The 26,243-nt window shown below is 40.9% G+C and overlaps 1 protein-coding gene across 3 annotated transcripts; it reads left to right on the forward strand.

Moving 5' to 3' along the window:
• The first annotated feature begins 334 nt into the window (after positions 1-334).
• On the forward strand, positions 335-25,676 carry lancl2 (LanC lantibiotic synthetase component C-like 2 (bacterial)). Of its 3 annotated transcripts, XR_004612336.1 has the most exons (11): positions 335-562; positions 1,529-1,731; positions 5,921-6,038; positions 6,152-6,359; positions 7,695-7,842; positions 15,466-15,612; positions 19,411-19,593; positions 21,685-21,861; positions 22,843-22,915; positions 23,476-24,061; positions 24,838-25,676. XR_004612336.1 is itself a non-coding variant. In XM_034572585.1 (10 exons), the coding sequence occupies exons 2-10, from the start codon at positions 1,570-1,572 to the stop codon at positions 24,951-24,953; spliced, it is 1,332 nt and encodes a 443-aa protein (XP_034428476.1). In that variant the 5' UTR covers positions 335-562; positions 1,529-1,569; the 3' UTR covers positions 24,954-25,676. The 3 variants fall into 3 exon arrangements, 2 of the variants coding, with proteins under 2 accessions (XP_034428476.1, XP_034428477.1); XM_034572585.1 differs by lacking the exon at positions 23,476-24,061; XM_034572586.1 differs by having other exon boundaries at positions 339-562; positions 23,476-25,676.
• The last annotated feature ends 567 nt before the right edge of the window (positions 25,677-26,243 follow it).

Consider the following 26,243-nt stretch of genomic DNA (forward strand, 5'->3'; position numbering starts at 1 on the left):
AGTGAGGGAGGAGACAGGGGGAGGTGGTGGGATGTGTGGAAGGGCTGGGGGTGTGGATTTGTTTGTTATATTGCCTAATCCCGGCAGCACTGCATCCCACACAAACACCATCTGTCACCATTCATATTTGGAGTCAGCTGCCGGGGACTGGACGCGTACTGGCTGTCACAGGCGGGTACAGGCGGGTACTGGTGGGTACTGGTGGGGAGGGGGAGGCAGGGCTGGGTCCGCACACCTCCCGCTGCAGCCTGTGCTCTCAGACCGGAGCGGAGGGCGGGGGGGGCAGCAGCATCAGCATCAGCATCAGCAGCAGCACCCTGGTGGTTGGGTGCGCTCAGGCACAGAGGAGCGGGCAGGACGCAGAGGAGCGACGCGGTGATGCGGTGACACATGTCCGCCTGAGCACGCTCTCACTGCGGCTTCCACTCTCCATTCACCGGAGGCTGGACACTGGGACGCTGGGAGACGCTCCAGCAGCAGCGACCACCGGCCACGATTAACCAGCCGAGGCAGCTCCGGAGAGACCGGGGAGCCCAGGCACTGCTGATCGGGGATCCTCTCGGTAAGCTCCATCCTGGCTCCACCTGTCACCACCTGCAGTGTTGTAGTGACTCATGTAAAGATGTGTTTCATACAGCAGTCACAGTGTGGCAACCGGTGCCATCTGTTGTCACTGAGGGAATTCAATCGGTGTTTTACTGTTTCCACTTTACCTTCACATTTCATTCTATTGGCCACAGTGGAGGTGCTGAACATTCTGCCATTTCTGGTGTTTGCATTTACATATATATATATGTCTTTTGAAATTTATATCAGCCATCAGACATAGTCGGGCCTGTATGGACAGCTCAGCATTCCCAATGTGAAACCCAATGCCTCAATAATGGTCCACATGGCCTGGGCTGTTTAAATGTAGTTTTTTTCCTCCTTATTTGCTTCAAAGTTTCAGTGAACAAACTTGTTTCTCTTCTCGTGCCTTAGGTAGGCCCAGTCTTTAGTCTAATATGTGAACCACAACCAAAATCATGTATTTGTATAATAATAATAATCACCATAATAATAATAATAATAATAATAATAATAACAATAATAATAATAATAATAATAATAATAATAATAACAATAAATAATATGTGTTATTATTGTAAAATCTGGGCTGATTCATAGTATTCCGATCATTGAAAATATATTGTATATATTTAGATCACTGTGCTATGTGTAACAAACAGGCTGATAGAAGTATAATATGGTTGTTACAGTGAAGTTGTATCAGGGATATTGTCTTCAAAATGAAAGCATTTGTAGTCTACTGTAGATTTATATGTCACTACTATCATTCTTAAACTAGAGGAGTAACCGTTCTACTGCAGGGCTTCGAGTTTCTTTCTTAACTTGTCTGAAATTCATTTAGTTGTCGTTTAATGAGAAGTAGTCTATACGCCTGTATACTTATACAGATATTAGTTCGTGTCACTTTGTTGTAAAATATTCATTATTTGAAGCTAAATCGTTTTTTTCCCCTCTACAGTGTGACAGAGGGTTTTTTGTCCCCGCGGGGCCGCCGTAGCCATGGGAGAGAACATGTCCAAGCGGCTGAAGCTCATCTCGTCAGAGGCGGAGATGGAGGAGCGCTCGTTTCCAAACCGCTTCCCTGACTGGGACCAGCGGGTCGCCACCTCCAACTCAGGAGCGGACGTAGATTACAACGATCCGTTTGACGAAGAGGGAAAGGTGAGAGCTTTCGTTTCCCACCATGTTTGTTTTGAAATAACATCTTGCTAACAGTGACAGCAGCTAGCTTGGTAACACGCCTGCACTTGTGGCGTCGTTTCCAAAACTTGTTTCTGATAGTTTTCAGTAATGATTAACATAGAAGTACATATGTTAAAAGTGACATGTGAAGGTACTGGGGGCATTGTGGGTAAACTGTACTGACTATAACACACGTCCATGCTAAACGCAACACATGACAGCTGATGATAAACACACAGTGCATGTTGCTGTGGGCTGTTTGGTTTCAGTGTGTCATAGCGAAGTGTGTCCTCAGCACCACGGAGCTCACTGGAATCTGGGGACATTTGGTTTACAGCAACAAATAGTTCACTTCACGTGTCATTGCTGAGAACTATTGTTGTACATGGGAAACTTGGAAACATCAGTGTTGTGGTGGAAAGGTGCCGTCAGCCCATTAAAGGTCCCATCCCATTAAATCACCTGAAGTTTAAATCCAGTGTCTCTGTGCTAGTTGTTCATTTGCCCCTTGTTGTTTTCCCAAAACAATATCATAGTTTTATTTCTGTCATTTCTCCTCCTGTAAAGTCTGATGGCCTCCTGCACTCAGGGCTTCTCTCATTCTGCTTCCAGTGATAAAGCTCTCTGGAATCTGTAGCTCCCTCCCCATGACTATAGATCCTGACAGTTAGTGACCGGCGTACAGGGACCTAGGCTGTCCAGTTCATCAGCTAGATCCACAGGCACAGGCCAATTCCTCCACGACAGAGAGCAGGCTGTCGTCATGACTTTCCATGTTGAGCTGCTGGTTACTGCTAACTCACACACATTCAGCACTGTTGGCTTCAGTAAACACCAATCGATACATGTGACAATTCTTCAATATCATGTTCCTGCAATACACGAGGCTGCAGTTTGAGGACTGCATTTCAAAGCCCCTACTTTTTATGGTCATTTTATGTAACCACGTATGCGGGATGTTGAATTTGTAGTTTCTCTAAATTGATGCGGTAAAAATGAGTGATTTTCAGTATTTGTGCAGTCATAGTTGTCTTGAGCTTAAATCCATCAGTCATTGTCATAAATTAAGGAGCAACACCGTTTGATAGTACAGCAAAATCTGTTTGTTATTCATACCAACGTGCAGATGTGGGACTTTTAATTTGTAATTAATTTAACTATATACAGTATGTTTAACTGAATTACAGTATGGGTGTGTTATGGCAGCTCAATTATCAGACTTGAAATCATATAAACAAACAATTTCCCCTCACCTTTTAATACAACTTTGTCAATTAATAAGGGACATGGTAATTTTTTACTTTGCATACTCTGTGTTAATATTATACGTTGAAAAACGGATATCATTGTAACCCTGCATGTCAGCTTGCCTTGTGCCGTTGCAATGCATCTACCGTAACGGCTACAATACGGGGTCACTCCAAAATGAGGTTCATGTGGTTTGACCATGCAGAAATAAATGACAAATTGGTTGACAGCAGTTCAACCTTGTAGCATCAGGGGGCAATGTCACAAAAACCTAGGGTCAGATAAATGTGGTCCTAGAGATACTGCAGCCTCTGTTATTGCAGGAATCCCCTTCTCCCATCCCCCCAAAGCTTTGTTTTTACTGGACACATGTAAATATGCAGAATCCACAATTGATCCGACTTTTTTGTTCCATTGAGTCTTTAAGTCCTTTTTAGATGAAGTAACGCTGCCAAAGAGGAGATAACATTATTTCTGTTGCTTTGGAAAGCTCCTCAGCTTCTCTGTTATTCCTATCCAGGTTTAAGCAATAACCCTGTGGTAGAACTGCAGCCAGAGCTTTACTCTCAGTCATGGCTACAACGATGGGTCCATGTGTACCCAGTCTGTGTGTGTTTTTTACTGAGTTATAATGTCTGAGATTGTGCTTTGATTCTTAGTGTGCAGTCAGACTCGAAAGCAGTGTAGTGTTAAAAAAGGAGTTTCACTAATGGATTACTTCAGGGGCTAATGAGACAATGAGAAGGGATCCAGGAAAACCAATTAGAGGAATAGATCAATGAGTTTTGCTGGCTTAGCAGACGTCTAAAGACATCACAGCACTTTATATCAATATGAAAATGAATTTACAAATGTAGAAAGTTATCATGGTCAAAGACACTTAGCTTTGTTCACAGTAATCACAAGGTTAACAGTAGAAATGTACCATTCTTGTTACAAAGTAATCTACAAGTAGAGCTGGGCGATATGGAAAACAAATCTTATAACAATATTGTTTTTATATCAGTCGATATTGATATATATCACGATATAAATCAAATAACAACAACATATTTTTTTTCTTTTTTCTATTGCCTTTTTCAGTTTCTTTATTCTCTTGTCTACCTCGTTCTGACCTGCTGCTGTAACAGCTGGATTTGTGTGTGTGTGTGTGTGTGTGTGTGTGAGAGAGTGTGTGTTTGTGTCCCCGCTCGTCTCTGTCCCTCTTCACACACAAACTGATAATCACATTCACCATCTAGTCCTATATTCTAAAATAGTTTATCGATGATGTCGAATCATGTCTCCGGATCATTCCTCTCACTTTAACCCTGATGTCCTGACTGCGCGTCACGTTAGGTCTCGTGTTGTGTAGCAGGTTTAAACATGTCTCATAAACTCTAGAGAATCAAACAAACATGACGTATGTGTCCTAATAACTTGTGTTTATTGTTAAAGTGTAAAGTGAGCGCAGGTCAGAGGAGTAAGGAGGAAGCAGACTCCAACTCAGACCGGACTTTTAATGAGCGTCTGTCTGATCCTCAAGCAGTGCTGGTTATAATTAGTCAACGGTGGACGTAGCTGAAAACACGAATATGTTCAGTCACTGCATCGGTGCAGATTCGTCCACCTCTCTGCAGGAGCCCAAACATTAACACGTGCTGCTGCTCATCCTCCGCTCTGTGTTGTGTGCAAGTTATATCGCGATAATTATCGATATCGTTTTATCAACCAGTCCTATCTACAAGAAAAGTGGCCTTCCAGGCATTTTATTAGTTGGCATGGTGCCTTTATCCAGTAATGCTGTATGTTTTCTTCCCTGTTAAAAAGCTAAAGTAAAGCTTTAGATTTTCAGTCTTACGTTTTACTTCATTATTCTCTTAGCTTTTCTAAACATCCCTTTGTCATACTGTAAAATGTATTCCCTTTCCTCCGCCATCGATCCTGTTGTCCATGAATACTGTAGCAGTAAGTCAGACCACAGAGAAAAGGACATCTTGGTCATAATCCTCCCTGTTTGAAGACAGGGCACACTCTTCTCAGGCTCTCTGGGTTTTAGCTTCACAGACTGTTCAGTTGCACCTAACCTTTTAGCCCATGATGCATTGAGTAAAATGGAGAAATCAATTGCAGTTGGGCATTGGCTTGTTGAAGACTGTTTGCACAGGACCAGGTTTGAGCAGATTGACAAACCTCTTCTCTAAGTGGTTCCGGTTAATTAATCAGGCCAGTAAATGGGTGTTAAGTCCAACAAACATCAACAACAACAATATCCTGCCGTGTGCCGTCCCAGACTCCCATAGGTGTTAGTTTGAGGGGGTGACTCGTAAGAGACACTGAAACCTCTATGGCTGCTGTGATTCATACAGTTCACACTGTAAGCTGACTGTAAATGGGGCCTGTAGAGAATTATTTATCTCCATATCAAGGATTTAATCAGCCTTTGAAGCACTGTCTGACCTATGCTGTTAAGTCTGTAAAGGGTAAATAGAGCCTTGTGGAAAATTACCTTATTAACATAGTGTGTTTCCCCCAAAGAATCCTAATGATAAACGGGTTTGGGTCATAAAATGCCTGTAACTATTAAGCTTCCCATGACTTACAGCACACAATGGACAAACACACCAGCAGGCTTTTTTAGACCCCAAGGCAGATGTAAAGTTGCAGCTTGTTGATTCACTGAAGCTTTTAGATGAAAATCTTCTCCTTTATTCGATTGAGTCATGAGAAGCAGTATGGGGAGGTTGTAGGTGTAATGTGTGTAGGTGACATTAGTTTTTAGTTAATGGTCTGACAGACTCATGCTAGCCTTTTTAACAGAAACCATTTTGACATGTGAGATTAGGAAACAGACAAACTGCAGTTGATAGTTATTATTATTCAATAATTGTAATTGATTGCTTCTGCTGCCGTTTCTAAATATGCTCTCTGTCCTCCTTAGGTGAACGAAGCATTCCAGAAGAAAGTCCAGAGTAAGATCAAAGATCTCCTCCAGCAGATGGAGGAGGGCCTGAAGACTGCTGACCCACATGACTTCTCCACCTACACTGGCTGGACAGGTCTGTCACCAGCACCATGAAACTGTGATGACATGCCAGTTCTATATGTCAGGATCAATCTAGCACCTATCCCCAGTTTAATGGCTACAGCACATCTATTCTCTTTACAACAGGTATTGCCTTGCTGTACCTCCAGCTGCACCGGGTGTCCCAGGAGGCCTCCCACCTGCAGAGGGCACTTGACTATGTGAAGAGGGCCATGAGGATCCTGAATAGCCGCAAAGTGACGTTCCTGTGTGGCGATGCAGGGCCACTGGCAGTCGGCGCGGTGGTCCACCACAAACTCAACAACACCGCTGACAGCAAAGACTGCCTCTCTCGGTGAGTGGCTTCCACTGTGGATGCTGGTTGGGATGTGATCATACACTGTGTATAAAAATGGACTTGGACTTCAGGTCTAGAAAGTGAGGCCAATGCGTTCAGTCAGTTTCTGTAGTTTCTTCAGTTTCTTCAGTTTCAAGTCTTTTTCAAGACTGCATGATGTTCACGATGTTAAGTTCCCATTTAGAGTTAAATAGAAGATAAAGGGCCGTATGTATTGAGGCATAAATACCGTGTGACTGACTGACGTCCAATGGGTGCAGGTTTCTGGCATAGGTGGGCGTGCAGTTTCATCGTGGTCTCTGTTCATGTGCTTTAAAGTCGGAAAGTGGAAAGAACATGGATGCTGTGAACAAAATGTGTTGTATTTGTGTGTTAAGAGCATATAAACGACACATTTACACCTCTTTTTCCAGTATTTGCATGATAAAGAAAGCAAAGAAAAAGGATCAAGTGTGACAGGCATATAAATAATTTAAAGGAGACCTATTTTGCTTTTTCAGTCTTTCCCAGTCCTCTAGTGGGTTGTATGTGTTTTTTGAGAATCTATACGGTGTGCATTGCTCAAAATCCCAAAGTCCGCAGCAGAGAGAGCTCTTCTCTCCCACAGTAATCACTTTTCTGTGGGCTGCTGGAACGCCTTATCTTAGATTTGTCTAATACTTCCGCTGCACATCTACGTCACAACGCGGGTCATTAAGCTGGGCAGAGATCAGGGAGGAGGAGAGAGCAGCGTTTGCTGTGAGTTAAATTTCGTTTTTTGGGGGTTTTGTCGGAAAATCCAAACACTACACATTACAGACACATTTTAAATGAATTACACCTGTATAATTAAAAATAATCATCAGTGTTGTGTTTAGTTGAAGTGATGTCTGTTCACAGCTTCCTTTCATCCTGACGTACCTGAACTCATCACCACAAACTCCTGACATGTTCGTCGGTGTCTTCTTATGTGTGTGTCACCGCTTTTTCACTGGGAGATTTTATTTATTTATTTATTTATTTTTATTTTTGCATCTGTTGTGTATTAGAAGCATCATCAACCGCCCATTCACTCGCGGTGAATCCAGCAGGGAATTCCCTGCTGTGTTATCACAACGACTTCTCCTGGATTTCTCCGGACTTCTCGGAAGTCAGGCAGATAAAGTCCGTAGAAACTGTGGAGCGTCTCACTCTGACATCTTGGTTCACACATGCACCTTCTCTGTAGAAAATATGGAGGAACTGCGGAGTCCAGTGCATGTCTGAAAGCAGCTTTTGTGTTCTTTAAACCATATTGTTGCGTATTAAATGGCAGCCTCATCCCTATCAGTGATTCTTGTTTGTTCCTGTCAGACTCCTCCAGCTGCAGAGGTCAGTGCTGAGTCCAGACTCTGAGATGTCAGACGAGCTGTTGTACGGCCGGGCCGGCTACCTTTATGCTCTGCTCTACATTAACAAAGAGATCGGAGCTGACACGGTGGATGAGACCACCATTACAAAGGTAAGACACCACATATTTATGCATTTTTACGATTCCATTAATGTTGGCTTTGGTCTATTTTTAGTCCAAGTAACACGAAAGAAGAGAAGTTAACTTTGATGTCTTCTAAGTGTGTTTTCCACATTGTCCATATCAATTTATATTCAAATACACACTTTCTCAGTGTTTCACTGTTACAGCATCTCAATCTTATAAATAATGTTGAGCAGGTATATTACATGTAAAAGCTTCTTTATCAAGCTTCCGCTCCTAAAAATTGATGTTGTCAGTCAAACAGGAAAAATTCAGAGTCCATTATCCCATCGTAGTAAACTACAGTAGGAAAGAAAAGGGAGAAAAACTTCCAAAACCTAGTGGTCAGAATTTCATCAGTTTGGGAGAGTATACTCTGGAGGCAAGTATTTAACCGAACCCTATCTAATCTCTGCTCATGACTCTATGTGCCTTTGAGCAACCCTGACTTCACTCGCTGATCTCCTGAACAGAGTGAGAGTAGGCTCTCAAACCCGGAACATTTCACCAACAACAGCAAGAAGATGCCACACGGATTTGTCTCTTTCAAGCCCTGTGTGTGCTGGGGGGTTTGTATGTGCTTCATGACTTTTTCTCTCCACCGACCATCTGTTGACCTCCAGATAACCTCCACCATGTTTTCACCCATTTGTTTGTCATTAAGATTACACAAAAACAACTGAACCGATTTTCACGAAACTTGGTGGAAGGATGTGCTATGGGTCAGGGATCCAGAACTGCCAACAATGAGTGTGTGCAATTTGGTGCAGCTTGATTGAATTTGGGGACTGTTGTGCCTTGCTGAAGATATGCACTCTAGTTTACAAACGAAACACTGACCAGAGCTCATGTTCTGCTGTTCTTAGGGTTTTTTATTTAGCCAATATAATGGTCTGCTCAAACAAATTGACCTAGTAGCCGACACTTATTATATATTATGAATATTCATTCAGTCAGTCCATCCTGACTATGCTGGCTTACTTATTCTCAGACACCGACTCAGCTGACATATCTATCCATCAGTTTAAACATTTAGATTTTCAGTGTCCATGGGTTGAAATATTTTTTATTTTTGAAGCTACTGCCACAATGTCAACACTGATCACCAGATAATGATTGATCATTTTATTTATTGAGTAAAATCATCACAGTTGTGTGTATTTATCCACTTCAGGTCATTCTGACTCTGCTCACTCTCTTCCTCTATCTCTCTCCTCTGCTCGTGCCGACACACGCCTGCACAGATTGATGGTTGTTGGGTCGATGTGGCCGATTGGGGAATTTTTGCATAAAATGTGCTGTTGCAGTCCTAATGCTCTACAGTTTGGATTATTAATTTGGCCACAGGTTTAGGCTGCAGTTGACAGATGTGATTTATTAATGAAGGACGTGGGATCATTTTGGAGCCGAATTAGGACTGTTAAATTGACTGTTAAGATTAGCCTGCATATTGTCGGAAGATTTTATTCTGTGCATAAATCTGTGCTTATTTATAGACAGGACCAAGCCTATAACTGAGCTGTCATTGTTGTAGCTGTTGTTAATTTTGTTGAAGGGTTCCCTCTGAAACTTGGGAATGAATGAACAGAATTTCTTGCCTTTTGTCGATAACTTATTTTTCATGTCAGAAAATGCTTTATTGTTTTTCAAATTGAGTGACATAACCTATTTGAAAAAAGTTCAATATTTTGTTTCAGGGTAGGAAATCGATCAGGACAAAGGTACCTGGATTGAAAATGTGCATAGAAAGGATCCTCAGATAACTTAAGTCATTTTTCTCAGTGAGGGTGTTGTAATAACCATCTGCTCTCACTGAGCGGGGACAAGACACACACACACACACACACGCACACGCACACGCACATGCCCACGCCCACGCCCACGGAGAGAAAAGGGACACAAGAGTGGATATTAATCCCTGTACTCACTACTCTTTTCATCATCATACACACATACACACACTGCAGAAACAGCAGGACCAGCTGTCATCTTTGGAAAAGTACCATGCCAAACACCCGAACTGTTTGTGCATGCATGCACAGACATTGACATTGATTTCCTGGGGCCTTACTTATCCTTAACCATAACTACTCGCCTTCTAGACTGTGACAGAAAAACACACACAGAGGGACAGAAGGGCTAAAAGAGTAGGCAGCAGCAGTGTTGTCTTTAAAAGTGTTTGAGGTATTATTATAACTAATAAAGGACTAAAGATTTTGAGCCTTTAAAGCTCCATGTTGCCTGTAGTACTGCACTCCTGTTCATTTCACCATCTTTTGTCCACAGCAGCATTCTGCAAGCTTTATCGTCTTTAGTCTCCTACCCTGGTGTTGTTCTCTCCGATGCTCTGTGAGACATTTTCTTCTTTTGTCAACATTTTTGCTCATGTTTGTTTCATTATCTTACTCTTGAGGGTATTGTGTGTGTCTGTCTGTTTCACCTACATAGTTTTGTGCTCAGGCTGGTTATTTGCACTGGATTTTCTTCTCTGACTGACAGCTTGCAGAGTAGGGAGTGTCACTCAGTGCTGAAAAGTAGGTTTTAGAAGTCTGCCTTTTACCATCAGCAGATTGTCTGTTGTTTGGCTTCCTGCAGAGGCTGTGTGTCTGCTTCGTGACATCACTACAATATGAGAAAAAAACAAAACTAGCCTTTGTCTTCTGCAGCACAAACCAGAAGTCAGTTATCTCATGGGACACGTGCCTCATGACTCGGTCTTGCTGTTTCAGGAAGTATAACACATAATTGATCGAAAATCTTTTACTGTTTATTAAGTGTTTTTCATTTTCTGCTCATACCACAACCTTATCTCAGGAGCAATAATCAAACTTAAAAATTAAAAGAAATAATAATGTGACATTTATCGTGATAATTATTGATATCAACTGATGTAAAAATATCTTTATCGAAATATTCATTATTTAAATACACCTTTTGAGATGTCCTGCTCAGGACCAAATAGTTGGACAGGTGGACAGCAATAACATTATTTATTTCTCCCCCTGCTTTCAGACTGAGGCACACAGTGCATTAATACCGCTTGGTAATTTATTCAGTATATATTTAGTGTTTGCTTCGGGCTAGAAGAGCATGCGGAACAGCATTTCTGTGGTGAGACAGACGATGTTGGGAACTGTTACTGTCAGTCAGACTTGTGTGGAATCTGATCAGAGGGCTGCTTTGTTTCAAACAGGTGAAGTTACCAACCATAATCAGCTGAGTTGAATCAGACCAACGTCGACCCATTACTCCACCAAACTGAACTGTAAAAGTATGAGGTCACTTAACAGCAGCACTCCAGCTCCAGCTGATGTCAGCATATGCTGACAGCACTGACGCACTATGAGTCTGAGACTCTGTCGCTCCTGTCATCAGTTTGGATTTTGTCCTGACTCTGTTCACTTTACAAGCAAATAAATAGCCTTAACACTTGATTCAGTTAGTTATATTTAATCTGAAAGGCCAGTTGTGTGCAGAGAGATACGATTCAGCCTCCTCAAACCTCTTGGTGCTAAATCCCACCAGCTCTGGTTGGTTTCCAGTGATTAATTAACACAGTAAACAGATTAATTTCCCCTGAATTCAATTTCCTCCCTTTCAGAGAGACGGCTGATTGCTTATTGAGGTGTGTGTTTGTCTGTGTGTGTTTCTCTCACAGTCTACACAGCACACGTTGTAAATAATTAGTTGTAGGGAAAAAGAAGGGAGCATTTGAGGTGAACAGATTGAAGTATAGATGTATGAGTGAAGGAATTTGTAAACGAACAAGCTGGTTATTAATCTGCTTTGTCATGACGGAGGTATTGCAGCTGCACCTACTCTATCTTGCATGGGGACAAATTAAACTGCTGACTCAGAACCCCCAGCCCCTACACCCACACATGAATATACATGCAGTGCACACTGTATATGAACCAACCAATAAAGTAAGGCAACAATCTCGACAGAAACCTGGATGAAGGTTTATTAAAAACATCCGCAACACAACTCTAAAATGTGACAATTAAACCAGCAACCAACCAAACAGAAACCCCCTGTCTGGTCCTCAATCCACGAGCAACAGTCCTTTTTCACTGCAGCCATTTTGAGATGATATAGATGATACATACTGTTTTGTTTTACTAATCATACAAATTATAATTCGTCATTTATGTGATTAGTAACACCTGTGTTTACCGAATGCATCATGTCAAAATTGCTGCTGTGATTAAAGTTGTTGGATTATTGAGCTGTGTCTCAATTCGGGGGCCGCTTCCTTCGGAGGCTGCATTTGTAGACCGATTAAATCCCAGCAGCGCGACTAGACTGTCAATTTGAAGGATCGGACAAATGCAGCCGACAAATGTGCAACGGAGGCTAAACCAGGTGGACCTGACATGATTCATTGCGCTTTTGTGACAAAATGTTTTTCAAAGAGGTAATGGCGGCAAGAGAGGCGAAAAACGTTGGAAGAATATATTATTTAAATGTTACTACTCAACAGAACAGTCAACAGAACACATGTAGAAAGCATCAACACATCTTTTCAACCTTTTTATTCAACAGAAGAACGTTTTCGTCAGTAAGGGTAAGACAAGCTGGTGAAGCAATAGGAAGACCAGATGTTGGTTCGACCAAAGCAGTCTACGCACACAGTCTTTGACACAACCTTTCTAAACCTGTACCCAAACCATTTGCTTCCCAGGCTGAATTTTGAAGTTTGGCACTGTGCCTCACAGGTTGCATTCACTAGATGTAATCAAAGAGTGAAAAGAAAAAAGTACTGAAGGCTAATTTATTCTGCCCTTAGGTATGTCCATTTCAAACAATGTGACCGTCACTGCACACATACTTCAATGCATCCTTACGTTGGCATGGTTGTAAAGTTATATATCCACTAGAGGGCAGGGCAGCGTTGACAGTTTCTGACCACAACAAACATTTAGACGGAGGAGGAGGTTGTGGTAATGTACCTGGGTGACGTAATATAATTTAAATGCCTGTATTCTCTTACCTACTCTTCAAGTCCCACATCAAATAGTTCCACCATAGTTGAAATTATTTCCCCCGGTGCACACAATGTTCAAATTGCCATGTATAGTTGGTAGCGCTACACATACCTCTGCTCATTCATGTCAAATGTTGGTCAGTCAAGAAGAGATGATGTGTTCCCGTGGTGGTCCCTGTTAGTGGTCCCTTGTAGCTGCGGTTCTATGAGCCGTCGTTTGTAGTTGCTGGGGTATGTTGTCGTGATTGTTCCACACAGTCCAAATAATTCAAACTGAAACACAGAATTCAACGGTGTCCTGGCAATCAGCTATAGAATCTTGGGTCCAGAGTTTTTGCCTTTCACACATGCACAACACAGTGGTAGATTCCCTGCTCAGACCTTTTCACAACAGCAACAGATTTTTTCCGCAGGATTCAGGTGATGGATGCTGCAGCAGAGAGAAGCAGCAAGTCACATTTTATTTCTGCTGTGTTTCTTTTTTACAGCACATTGACACTTACATCGGCTTCTATCACCAGAAACTCTCTTGACATCTTGGTCAGTGTCTTCTATGTGTATGGCTGCGTTTTTTCAACTGCTTTAGAAGCATCATCACCCCCCACTCACTTGCCGGGAATTCTGTGGGGGATCTCCTGCTGTGCTCGTCTCTTCCAGACTTTCTGCAGACTTTATACTGGGGTGCCAGGCAGGGAAAAATAACTCAGCAGGCTCTAGCTCGGACATTTGCGCTCACACATACACGTCCTCCGGAGGTCAGTGCATGTCTGAAAGCAGCTCAAGTGTTCAAATAATATATTACATTTGGTGACCCTACTGCGGCATAAACATGAAATAAAACAAAAAGAACAAAAACTATTATGGCTCAAACATTGACCCCAAAACATATGTTTTATCAGTGAGCTTATATTAAGCCCACAGAGAAAAGGATCTTGATCTCTGGCTCCTCTTTGTAGCTGTTCTCTTTAACATTCTCAGCTCATTGCTCCTCTCAGGGCTTGCTTGACCTTTTCATAATGGGAGCCACTGATGCATGTGTATTGGTCTCAGTTATATGGACTCAAATTAGGGTCAAGAATGTTTAGAACTTGAACATGAATGTTCACAAATAATTTCAGCCAGACCTCTGTACACATACAGCTCTATTAGGTAAATGTATTACCCACAGGATGGGCAAAATGCATATAATTCCACGTTTCCCAAAATGTTGATTAGAGGATCTCAGAGACCTGCTGCAGTGTACATCAGAACAGCAGCAGATATCTTATGTACACTGCTTCCTGACCAAAGCACAGCTTTAAAACAGCTCCATACTGTATATGGTGATTATAAAAACTGTTAGGGCAGAAAAAGATCTGACGTCCCACGTCTGGCCTAACAATGCTTGTGTCGCAGTTGCTCCAGTGAGTCAGATACAACGTGACAACCACACACTGTGGACATCACAACACCAACAACAGCCTCCTTCTGTCTGCCCAGCTAACCGCACCAGTAGAGCCAATAATGCGGCGTTGTTGCTACGAGTGATGTGTGAAACAACACCCAGTAAATCCAGTTTGGAAGGCAGCACCAAGGCCTCAATCAGTTCCGTTAGTTGGGCAGAGAGAAGGACACTGTTGTTGCTGCAGTGATGAGTTACTGCGACACAATCTTTCTCTCAATAGTGTTTAGTTAATATGAATATATTTATTTTACAAGGAGGTGTTGGTTAAATGTATTTTCCGAGATGTTTTTAATACAGATAAACAACAAGAGGCATCAAATCAAGACACTAGGGGAGGGTAGTGTTTTTTCATTCACAGGAAGTTTGGAAGGAATTAAGGTCTTAAACTGTATTAATGCCATTTTATAATGACGCCATCATAAATCTAAAGTGGATTACTACACTATATGACAACATTTTCAAACTTCTCAATGAATGTAATTCCCACCATAAGATCATAAATATTTGTTTTTAATGTACATAAGCTATAGATTGTACACAGAAGAGAGAGTAGAAGAGAAGATCTGCATGTGAGAGAAATTTATTCAACACAACTCATGCGTATGCACACAGCTGCAGCTGAAACTGAGGTCTGGTTGTTTGTGTGGATGGTAAAAACTTTATGGACAATTGCACTAGAGGGAGAGACCTAGAGAGCACAAGACAGCTCTCCAAGGAATCAGTGGAGTAAAACACTGACTTAGAGATGTCTTATGTTATAATGAGAAGTGTACATTTTTTGGTTCATTGTGAAACTGTTGCAGGACAACTTAGAGTATGGCGGAAAGCAACATTCTAGATAATTGATAGGAAACACTGTCATATGATGGGGAATCATTTTCTGATCAATATAATGTTCAGTGTCTTTTTATGTTGAATTTATCTGATCCAAAAGTTAATCACATACCCTCCCATGTAGCATCCCCAGAAGGTTTAAAGACACACACACACTCTCTCTCTCTCACACACACACACGCACACACACACACACACACACACACACATCATAGTCATGCTTAATTACACATTCATACAAAGTTTTCTGTGGATTTTCTGCAGGTTGAACACACTGATGTTCTGTCAGGTTATATTCAGACCAGTCACTTTCCCTCACAAACCCTCCTCTCTCTCCAAATTCCAGGTGGTGACAGCCATTGTGGAATCGGGGAAGACCATGTCAGCAGATCAAAAGAAGACAGAACGCTGCCCTCTGCTCTATGAATGGCACAAAAAGCAGTACATCGGTGCTGCTCATGGCCTCGCAGGAATCTATTACACACTCATGCAGGTAAGTGACAGGAAGTGGCTGAATGGGCCGACTGGCTGGTGGAAGGATGGTTGTTTCTTCTGTCTGAACAGCAAAGGTTTAAAGACATTGTCACACAGCTCAGATAAAAGTCTGACCAATCTCCAGTTGCTAATAAAAATTGTTTAGTATATACGATTTTTTAAAGGCCACAAATGTGGAGGAGTTGTTGAACTTGTGATAAAGAGAAACATATATAATAATAAGATATTCTTATTCTCTTGGTAAAGGTCTCCTTCATTTTTGATAATGTGTCAAAATGTTTAGGATGTAATAATTCCAATTTATTGTTTAGCTCATAAGAAAATGGGTGAATAAGCCTTTCACGGACAACTCAGTATCTGTGTTTATGTTTGCTGATTTAAAAACTTTTTTTTAAAGGGTAAATGTTCTGTATTTCTAAAGCGCTTTTCTAGTCTTGATGACCACTCCAAGTACTTTACAGTACAGTTCACAGTTACAGTACAGGTCACTATCGCTATCTCTTTCCCTCTATAAATAAGCAGACTTGATCACTATAACCGAATTAGTAAGCTTTTTGGTCCAGCTATGGTTTCCACTATGTGTGTGTGTAAACTTAGGGTGTGTATATATATATATATATATATATATACGCTCCTAAGTTTGTTGATTTCGTTAATTACCGTTTGTTTTTTTGATACTTTGAACTTGGACATAATTTAATTACTATACGTTAAGCTACCAATTGACTTGAACTAGATGTCAGGCCACCTCATATACACACATTCACACCACGTGCAAGCATTCATCCACCTCGTCTCTGCAACGGGACCCGCAAGCAGTTCAACTCTCGGTAAGAAGACAATAAATATGTGCGTGTTGGAAGTTTCGTATGGCGTTTGACTGGCTTTAATATGAAAAGGAGGAACCATAGCCAGAACAATCTGTATAGTATCTGCCCCTACAAATCCGTATGGGGTTGGGTTTGACTTTCTTATCTTAAACCCTTTCAAATTTAAAATTCTCCAGGGATTCAGCTTCAGTATTTGATAAAAGAAAGAAATCTTTTGGTTTTGATTGCTGGACTCATTCCACTATGAAGTCCAGCAAGTGACATGAATCAGTGGCTCTGTGGTTTAACACCAGTGTAATGTCTGATGTTTGGAGGGTCTTTTTTGTCCTGGGCTGAGAGCCAGTAGAGCTGTTAAGTCCCACAGTCACACATTACAGAAGTGCTGTTGGCTTCACTGCATCGGTTCTTTTTTGAGATCAGGAATGGAGGTGGATAAAGTGGATATTCACTATGAATTCTTCTCAAGGGATTAGCCCCAAAGTGGTGTAAAAGGTAACTCTGCCATTTAGATATTTTTAAGCAACATCAAGCGGCAGAGAGTAGAGGTGTGCATCTTCACTAGCCTCAAGATTTGATCGATTACGATTCAGCAGTCAACGATTTGATTCACAATCGGTCGATGCATCTCGATGCATTTCAATGTATCATATCCACAATTTTCTATATTACTGCAAGGTGGCCCCACCTGGCCCCCCTTGCCACTGCATTGAGCCGCATTCCTCCGCTGGTCAACGAGTGATTCTGCTCCTCTGATGTTTTTTCTAATCACACACTTGTAGAACTTATCTTTATAAAAACCTGATGATAAACGGGTGTCCCTTCTTCTGCAACAAGTTAAAACAGAGCGTTATGTCGTAATCTGCGGGAAGAACTTCTGTCTGCAGGAGTGTATGTGTCTGCTCGTCTCTCTTGCTCTTCGCACACACATTGATAACCACATGTACGTGTCGTAATCACTTGTGATTGGTGATGGAGTTTATTGTTAAAGTGTAAAGTGAGCGCAGAGGGGGAGTGAGGAGGAAGCAGACTCTGACACGAGTCTGACACGGGACGATCAGACCTTTAATCAGCGTCTGTCCTGAAGCAGTGCTGGTTATAATTATGCAGATGCAGAGTCATCCACGTCTGCATTGCAATGCTTCTAAGAATCAAGGATTTTTCCACACCTATAGCAGAGAGTAGAGTGAGACAAAAACAATCACAACTGGATAGGAGCTGAAACTGTGAATCAGTGACCTCAATCCACACAGTTCATTGTGCACTGTTCCCTAATGTTCTGAACTCCTTGTTACTGGTTAATTATATTTTATTAATGCGTTGCTCTGAGGGTGTGTGTGTTGATTAAAAAAATAATCAGATTTATTTCTCATATCATTTTAGAATGCTGCTTCATGGTTTTCTGATCATAAAGTCTGAATTTGAACGGGGGACACTGTGCGCGGTCGGCCTCTTTAACCTCTAAGTCACCAGGATGCCCCATAAAATGAGTTCAGGTATCTTACTATATAAAATGGATGCGCTGACCTAATGTCCACTTGTCACTGCTGAGTTATGTTCCAGTTCTGGCTCGACTGGGCAACCACTGACCACCCACTGCTATTCAAACCAGTGTGACTGGATATGTGACTGGATATGTGACTTGAAAGTCTTACTCATGGCTCACGTGTAGCTTTTGTCCCGACTTCTCAATCGATATCACCAGGTCTATTTTTGCGGGAGCATTGATGCATTAAAATTACAATGTCTTTAAAAGTTTGTGTTTATTGACAGGTAACAAAAAAATCATATTTACCAATGCATTACATTTGCTAGTGATTTTTTTGTTTAGTTTCTTACAGCAAAATATATTTTTCTTGATAGTTTGTTTCATATTCAGTTAAGTCTGTTAGTTACCATATCTAGTATAAACTAGAATGGTGCTCAGAGAGCACATACCTCTGTCGAGGCTAATGACCTTTCTCGCCTGTGAAAAGAAAAATCCTGGATTTGGCTGTTTATCAGGATCTGCTTCCGAATTGAATGAGTTCCCACTCCTTCACAGTTTAGTAGTTTTGTGAAATCCTCCTAACTAACAAACAGACAAACATAACCTTTTTGGCAGAGGTAATTTGCTGACAATTATTTTTTCTTATAAAACAAATGATTAAAGGAAATACTTTCTGAACAATAGTGGAAACATATCTACAGAGGAATGGTCAGTTACGTTGTAACCTTGGTTCTCTGAGTGATGAAACTATCTCCCCAACTCAAAGGCTGCTTGCAGACATGTGTCAATCAAACTATCAACTGCTTCCACACCAACTCTGGTGTTTTATAGGTAAACCATGCAAGCCAGTGTGTCTTTTTAAGAAATATCCGTGCATCTCGACAGCAGGGGGATAATTCCCTTCACATATGGAATATGTAACAGAGTGGAGCCATAAATAGTCTTTATACGGTAGAGAACAGCAATCACTCACAGCAACCAGAATTCAAGAAAACCACCTCAGGGGACATAATGATTAAGGGTCAAGTTTTGGTCGATCAGAGATACTATCAATTTAAAAACAAAAATGAAAAATGATTATCGAAGAGCTATCAAAGAAATCAAATGTTGTTCTGAGAGGCCACATGTGAATGCAGAGTGAAATGACATGATAGAATTTAGATGTAGCTTAACGGCTATTCCACACCCATCATGCCGTTGTGAAGTGCTCTGGCTGATTGATACTCTGAACATGTGTAACTCAGTTTGTCTGTATAACTGATATGGCATTAATGTTACTACATCATCAGTCTCTACGATCTTTATCATTTGCTCAAGTCTCTTTCCCTGATTTTTACTCTCCTGTTCTGACTCAGTCCAGCCTCAAACTGCCTCAACATGATAAAGATCAAAAGAACGAATCCCATCATGTTGTCCAAATAGGATGATAGAATAGAACTGACTAATAAGTAAGCTCTCCTGTCTCTTCATCCCATTTAAGCCAGAAGCAAAGGTCCAAGCAGACATCCTATCTGAGTTGGTGCGTCCCAGCATTGACTATGTCCGCCACAAGAAGTTTCGCTCGGGGAACTTCCCATCCTCCCTGAGCAACGAGAGCGACCGCCTGGTCCACTGGTGCCACGGAGCACCTGGTGTCATCCACATGCTCATCATGGCTCATAAGGTGAGACAGGTTTACGGTTTGTAGTGTGTGGTTCACATCACACAGCACATGTGTGAACTCGAGCACATGAACAACGCTGGTCCCTCGTGGCACGGCTCTGCACTAAATGGACAGTGTGTGAAGTCACCGACATGTTGAAATGTGTATAATGTTTTTTGATTATTTTATGAGACACAGACATTATCTTGTCATTGATGAAAGTGACAACAGTTTATTGAAAAGCTACATGTGACTGACTGAACACCAACTCTCTCATTTCAATATCCTGGCTGCGCGCGACGCACGCACGCACGCACACACACGCGTTTGTACTTCTGTCTTAGTGTGGACACTCGCACTCGCCCCTTACCCTAACCTTAACCATCATAACTAAATGTTTAACCCTTCCCTAAACCTAATTCTAACCCTAATCTTAAAACGAAGTCTTAACCCTTAAACAGCCCATTGAAAAAGTGAGGACCTCACTCTGTAGGGGCTATGCTTAAAATGGTCCTCACAAATATATCAGTACAGGAACACACACACACACACAGCAGTAATGCTTTGTAGGCTACTTTGTTCTCTTCTTGGCAGTTACGCAGCCACTTGGCATCTAATATGCTGCTATTCTAAGGTTTCTCATTCCTCTCACTAATGCAGAGGCTCTTTGATAACACACAGTGGAAGACACTATGACTTATCACTCTCACTATAAACAATTCTTGCTGCATAAGGAGCTTTTTAGTGGCTGCATTTATTTTATCAATGGAAAGTTTCACATTAGCTGTAGCAACTGTAGCTTCTATGTACAGTGTTCAATAATGTGTTGTAATTTTTTTGTTATTTATTTTGTTAAATATTTATAATATTTATGGTTAAACTGTAGAATATCAAGCCTAATTACATTTCTTACACAAACACACATACACACAATGGTTTCACACAGGTTTTATCAAGGGAACTGTCGGCAGAGCTCAGAGACAGAATCTTGTCGGGGAAAGACAAAAAAGAAACTTCTGCTGCATTGAAAATTTGAAGTATTTGATATTTAACTTTCCGTGAGCTAGTGGAATAGTACATTTTAAGCACCCACTGTGTCCACGTTAAAACAGCAGCTCAATCGTCAATAACTTGCATATTCTGCTACAAGAAATGGACTTAAAATGCCAGAATTAAAAGCACAGGCTCATTTAGAAAAATACATTTAGTGACTGTGGGCTTGAGAAGCCTTTGTGGTTTTGGTCTGTGTTTGTTTTGGTCATTCGACTTTCTTTACAGAAAAAGGGTATTAAAAACAAATTGTGTGGTTATTTGATTTTCATTCTATCTCAAAATGTAAATGTTGATAGAAGGCCTTTTCCATTTTCATGGTCAAAATGGAAAGTGAGAATAAAAGATTGTTTGATTTTCATTTTGTAAATCAAAATAAAATGTTGGCTTTGGATTACATATCATCATGGATAAAACTGACAGAGAATATTACTTTGTTTCCAGGTTGTACTTTGCCAAGGAAAATAATTACCATCGATGTCCATTAGTTTCAAATCAACACATGTCTGCATGGCATACATGTGTTGATTTGAAACACCTCTTTTTCTGTTGATTTCAAATAACCAATTGTTTTTTTAATGTCCATATCTGAAAATTATATAATATCCTGAAGATACATTTCTTCACACGCGTCTGATCGGTAATCTGTGAGCTGGAATATAGAAGCATCGCTCTTAGATTTATTAGCTACTAAAGTCAGGTCTGACAACACTCAACTGACACAGATCTCATGATCTTGTGCCACACATGGCTTTTCTCTCACTAACTTTTTATTGTGACCTGCTGAGCATGAGCTGAACAGACCCATTGAATTGAATGATTATATACTTTAAGTGGCAGTAATGCAACTAATGGTGCCTAACCTGCTTTTAACCAAGAAGAAGAAAGTGGACAGTTAGAGGAACGAACATGGTCATTTGTTCAGTGTTATGAATTTGTCAGGTCTGTCAGTGTAAAGTCATTGCCACACACATTGCCACAACATACTAACATGTATGTTGTGGTTGTTACAAACTGCTTCTCTGTCCCTGGTTTTATTCGACTTCAAATGTGTCTGTCTAGATCTTCAAAGAGGAGAAGTACTTGAAAGAAGCTGCAGAGTGTGCAGAGGTGATCTGGCATCACGGCCTGCTCAGGAAAGGCTACGGCATCTGTCACGGCACCGCGGGCAACGGCTACAGCTTCCTCACTCTATACAAGATCACCAAGGACAAGAAATACCTGTACCGGGCCTGCAGGGTAAGACAAAGCATCAGCCTACATATGTGGAGCTTAACCCAGGAAAAAAACAGGCTTCTTAAAGCTGATTCTATAATTTTAGATATGAAAGGGACAACTTGATAATATCAGATTTGGGATCAGCCTCGTTGAATTAATATCCTGATTGTGTTTCACATGAAAGTAATGTGGGAGACAATTGAGTTGATCAGTCTTATGGACATGGGCGATGGTCCAAAAAATGTATTTATGCTCCAACCTTAAATCTAGTTTCTGTTTTTTGATGATCTGATTCCAGACATTTAAAAAAAAGATTAAATAGAAGACAAACTTGTTAGATATCTTTGGGGGTTAGGGTTATGGATTATTGAGCACATTTTGAACTGTACCAATTTATCAATTTACTTTAAATCTACAATAGGGTTTACAAGTAGATAATGTAGGCGTTGGTTTCTAAAAAAGATTGTTAATTTTGATCTTTTTCTTTTTCAAATTGGCCATCAACAGCTGCATTAGTGTATTATGCCAAATCAGTGGAAGTACTCTAAAGCAGTTAATATCAATTAACAGTAAAGGTACATGGTAACTTACTAAGAAGATAAAAAAAACTATGAGATGCATATGTTTGTTTAACAGCCTCATAACCTGCTGATATCATTATTTTACAAAGCAATATTATTTCATAGTTTTCTGATGGAAAGCAGCCTTCACACAAGTGAAGTGTAAAATGAATTATGTCTGTTATGAAAACAGCAGAAACACATTAATAATTACATTTTCCTCACCATTAGCTACTCATAGCCTTAATGGTCTACATACTATTACTTGATATTTTTCATACAAGTCCTCCCAAAAATCTCATCAATGGGGCAGATATGGTGCAGTGGATGTGCTGTTGTCAGCAATAATTTAATGAGGTAATTATTTGATGTATAATGTTCCTCCTATTTTCCCAAACACATAAAGATGAATGTCTATAAACATGTTCTTACATTTCTTTAGTTTGCTGAGTGGTGTTTGGACTACGGCACCCACGGCTGTCGCATCCCAGACAGACCCTACTCTCTTTTTGAAGGTAAGAAATCGTTATTATTATTTAACTATTATTCAAATTTCCACCAGAAAGACTTAATCCTGCTGCGTCATTTATCTTCACTTCCTGGAACCTCATCTTTTAAATGTATGTTATAGCAGACCTGTTGTTTGCGTTGCGGACATTTAGTCTCTTGTCCATTCGAGGCCAATTATACAGCAGACTGAGTAAGGTAGAGTGGACTCACACCTTGCCACAGCAGATACGCTCCTCTGTGTAGAAATAAGTGGAGTGTATTAAGGACCTAAAACACCTACAAAAAATATCAATGTGTGAAATGTTTGACTCGTGTGATAAAAGAAACCAGTTAGACTGTAAACAGTGTAGGGAGAACAGAAGACAGTCTGGGCCTCAATACCAGCTGTCTACACCAGAAGCCCTACATATTGTCCTTTTCTCCCAGAGGCTTCATCATCATAAGGCAATAGCTGATGGACTCTGAGACGGCCTGGCACTAAAAGCTTTGTGTTTTTGACTTAATAAGGTTTGAATAATATTAGTAAATGTAAATTATAAGTAATCGATGTGTTTCTCCTCCTCAGGTATGGCAGGGGCCATCCACTACCTTTCAGAGATAGCGAGCCCTGAAACTTCCTGTTTCCCTGCCTTTGAACTTTGACCTGGCCACTGACAGAACTGAGGGGCGGTGAAGGGGGACAGGGACAAACTGTTTTACTGAAACACTGAGCAGGGATATATTTGTGTTATAGCTTTCAACTGTGGTCATCATTGATTAGTTAACAAGCTGGACTGAAGATGAGACTGTAACTGAGCAGAGTGCAAATCAAAGAAATATCCAGAAAGATGAAGGGAAGATTATTTTTGGACAAAACTACAGGTTGAACCTTTTTTTCGATCAAAGCAAAACAAAAGCAGCAAATGGATCGAACAGGACGGTGTGGATTGATAATTCTCCTCTTCAGGATGGGCACCTGCTTCTTGTGGGCCTAACATAGGAACTATGTGGGTCCCCTGTCGTCCTCCTGCAGTGTACGGTGTTATAGTAAAGACATGGACCCCATGAGCCCCCTTCACACCCGTTAGAGTATTGCCAGGTGGCACAGACACAGAGGAACACACTCTAAGCCCACAGCCTTTAATATCGTTGCACCTAGGCCAAGAATGAGGGTGTGTGTCTGTGTGTGTCCGTGTCTGTCTGTGTTTGTGTGTACTTGTACTTTTGTCTTTGTGAGGACCAGTTTGACTATTCGACCCTACATAGTGAGGACATTTTTGCTGGTCCTCACAGTCTGCTGTCAGAGGGCATTTAGGCTAAAACAGGGTGTAAATGATGCCGTTTCGAGTCGAAATTGAACGTCGGGACTTGCAGACACTTGGATGACACCACAGGAGCAGTATGGAGGCATGTTGTGGTTTTTTTGTTGTTTTATTCCGTCTGAAGAAGAACTCACCATTGACCTCAATTGTATTGGATTCTGCTCTAACAAAGTTTACCCCTGAGACTCCAGAAGTGTTTTGTAGACTCAAACACATGATGTGGATGTAACACTAAACCAATCATGTGATTGGTTCGATGCAGCGCTATTGTCATTACCATTGGCTGTTTTATGTTGTCTGTCAATACATGGATGGAACAAGTTCTATCGATGTTGTATCGACCAAGTCTTTTCTATCGAGGAAAAGTTATTTCACGATAATTCTCTTTATCGTTTTATCGCCCAGCCCTAGGTGAGGGTTAGGCTAACAGCTGGGTTCTGGCCTCGTTGGGATGGTTAGGATAAGGAGCTAGGCATAATGTCAATGAGTGTCCTCAGAAAGATAGAAGTACAAGTGTGTGACTGTGTGTTTTGGTATCTCTGCCTCTGCATGCTCACTGTTAATGCTTTTTGATCCCTCATGTCTCAGTGTCAGTGTGGTGATTTCTCCTCTTTCTGTATTTGTAGCTGTGCTGTTGCAGTTCTCTGGGTATTTGTCACATTGTGGGAAAGTGGGGGAAAACATTTCTCTCATCTTTCATTCTATTGAGAAACCAGCTTGGTGTGGAGATGACTACACATGAGTGTGAAGGCTGCTGGGTCCCAACGTAAAGAAAGTCAAACATTAACTGTCAGTTTACAACACTGATCATCTGGGGATGCTATTCAGCCTCGCTTGCTAACATTAGCACAGATTCATGCAGCATTACTTTTTGCATGTTATTTGCATACGTGCTGAGTCATGAGCAGATCGTGCACACTCACTGTTGTGTCTGTTCCACATTATCCAACAGAGGGCGGTGTGATTGACGTCTCTCCTTTAAGGTTTCCAGTGGTGGTGACAACAATTGCTCATATTGTCAAAACTCACAATTTTCACTGAAGAAGAGAGTACACAAGTCAAAACAAACGCATGAAATAAGTTTAATTTAAACTTGCAATATCCAAAATACCTAAATCAAAATACAGTTTAACAAAATATAAACTGTGATGTTGGGAAGAAGCATGGGATCTTCGGGGTTCCAAACCACCATTGCCATTATTGCATTCAGCTTCACCCAGTTCAGATTTCTTCAGTGTTCATAGTTCAAGACATTTGAAGTAAAAGTAGGACTGTAGGTACTAGGTAAAAGGCCTTTGTTTCTATTGATATAACATCTGCAGAAACCTGGTGAAGTAAGCTTCTAGCTTACAGCATGCATTAGCATTAGCTTTTGCTTTGGTATCAGTACATTTTGAAATAAATACTTCACTGGTTGGTATTGTTACACCTGATTTTGGGTACAAAATATTATGAAGTGATGGATTTTATTTTTTCAGCGAGGAAGAGTCAAGGTGCTCACTTTGTCAGCGTAATTTCACAGGTAAAGGAACAATCTTTAAAGTTTTGCAACCATAAAATGCTAATCCTGTTTTGTTACTACCCCTCACTTAAGTTTCTTTTTTCACTTCTACTGATCTAACGCACATGAACAGCTGTAGAATCTGACATCTGGTGTGTGCCTGTTCATGGGGCTGAGCTGCAAATGATCTAGACATGGAGGTGTTGAAGCATATTGGCCTATAAATAATTAGGCCACTAGTGAAAGTTAATGAGCTGAGACAGTTATGCCCCCAACTTAACTATTTTGTTTATCACATAGGAACAAGACAAGAGGCAGGGTGTACAGTATGCACAGTCTTATTAATAGTTAAGATTGTTGACTCAAATACATGTTGGTTCTGATCATTACATTAGTGTAACACCACTGGAATATTATGTGAGGCATTGTTTTACGTTTTAATTTAGTTTAGTCAGCAGACATGATTAGACCCACATCAACACCCAAAGTAAAGTTAGAATTGATGTGCCCTTGTATTTTTATGTTTTTATG

The sequence above is a fragment of the Hippoglossus hippoglossus genome, chromosome 20 (genome assembly GCF_009819705.1).
Source record: "Hippoglossus hippoglossus isolate fHipHip1 chromosome 20, fHipHip1.pri, whole genome shotgun sequence".
Lineage (NCBI taxonomy): Eukaryota > Metazoa > Chordata > Actinopteri > Pleuronectiformes > Pleuronectidae > Hippoglossus > Hippoglossus hippoglossus.

Bases quoted from the DNA above. Each gene is read 5' to 3' on its own strand.
- lancl2 (XM_034572585.1), top strand. From the start codon at position 1,570: ATGGGAGAGAACATGTCCAAGCGGCTGAAGCTCATCTCGTCAGAGGCG. The intron at 6,039-6,151 runs GTCTGTCACCAG...TCTTTACAACAG, and splicing joins CACCTACACTGGCTGGACAG to GTATTGCCTTGCTGTACCTC. The intron at 21,862-22,842 runs GTAAGACAAAGC...ACATTTCTTTAG, and splicing joins ACCTGTACCGGGCCTGCAGG to TTTGCTGAGTGGTGTTTGGA.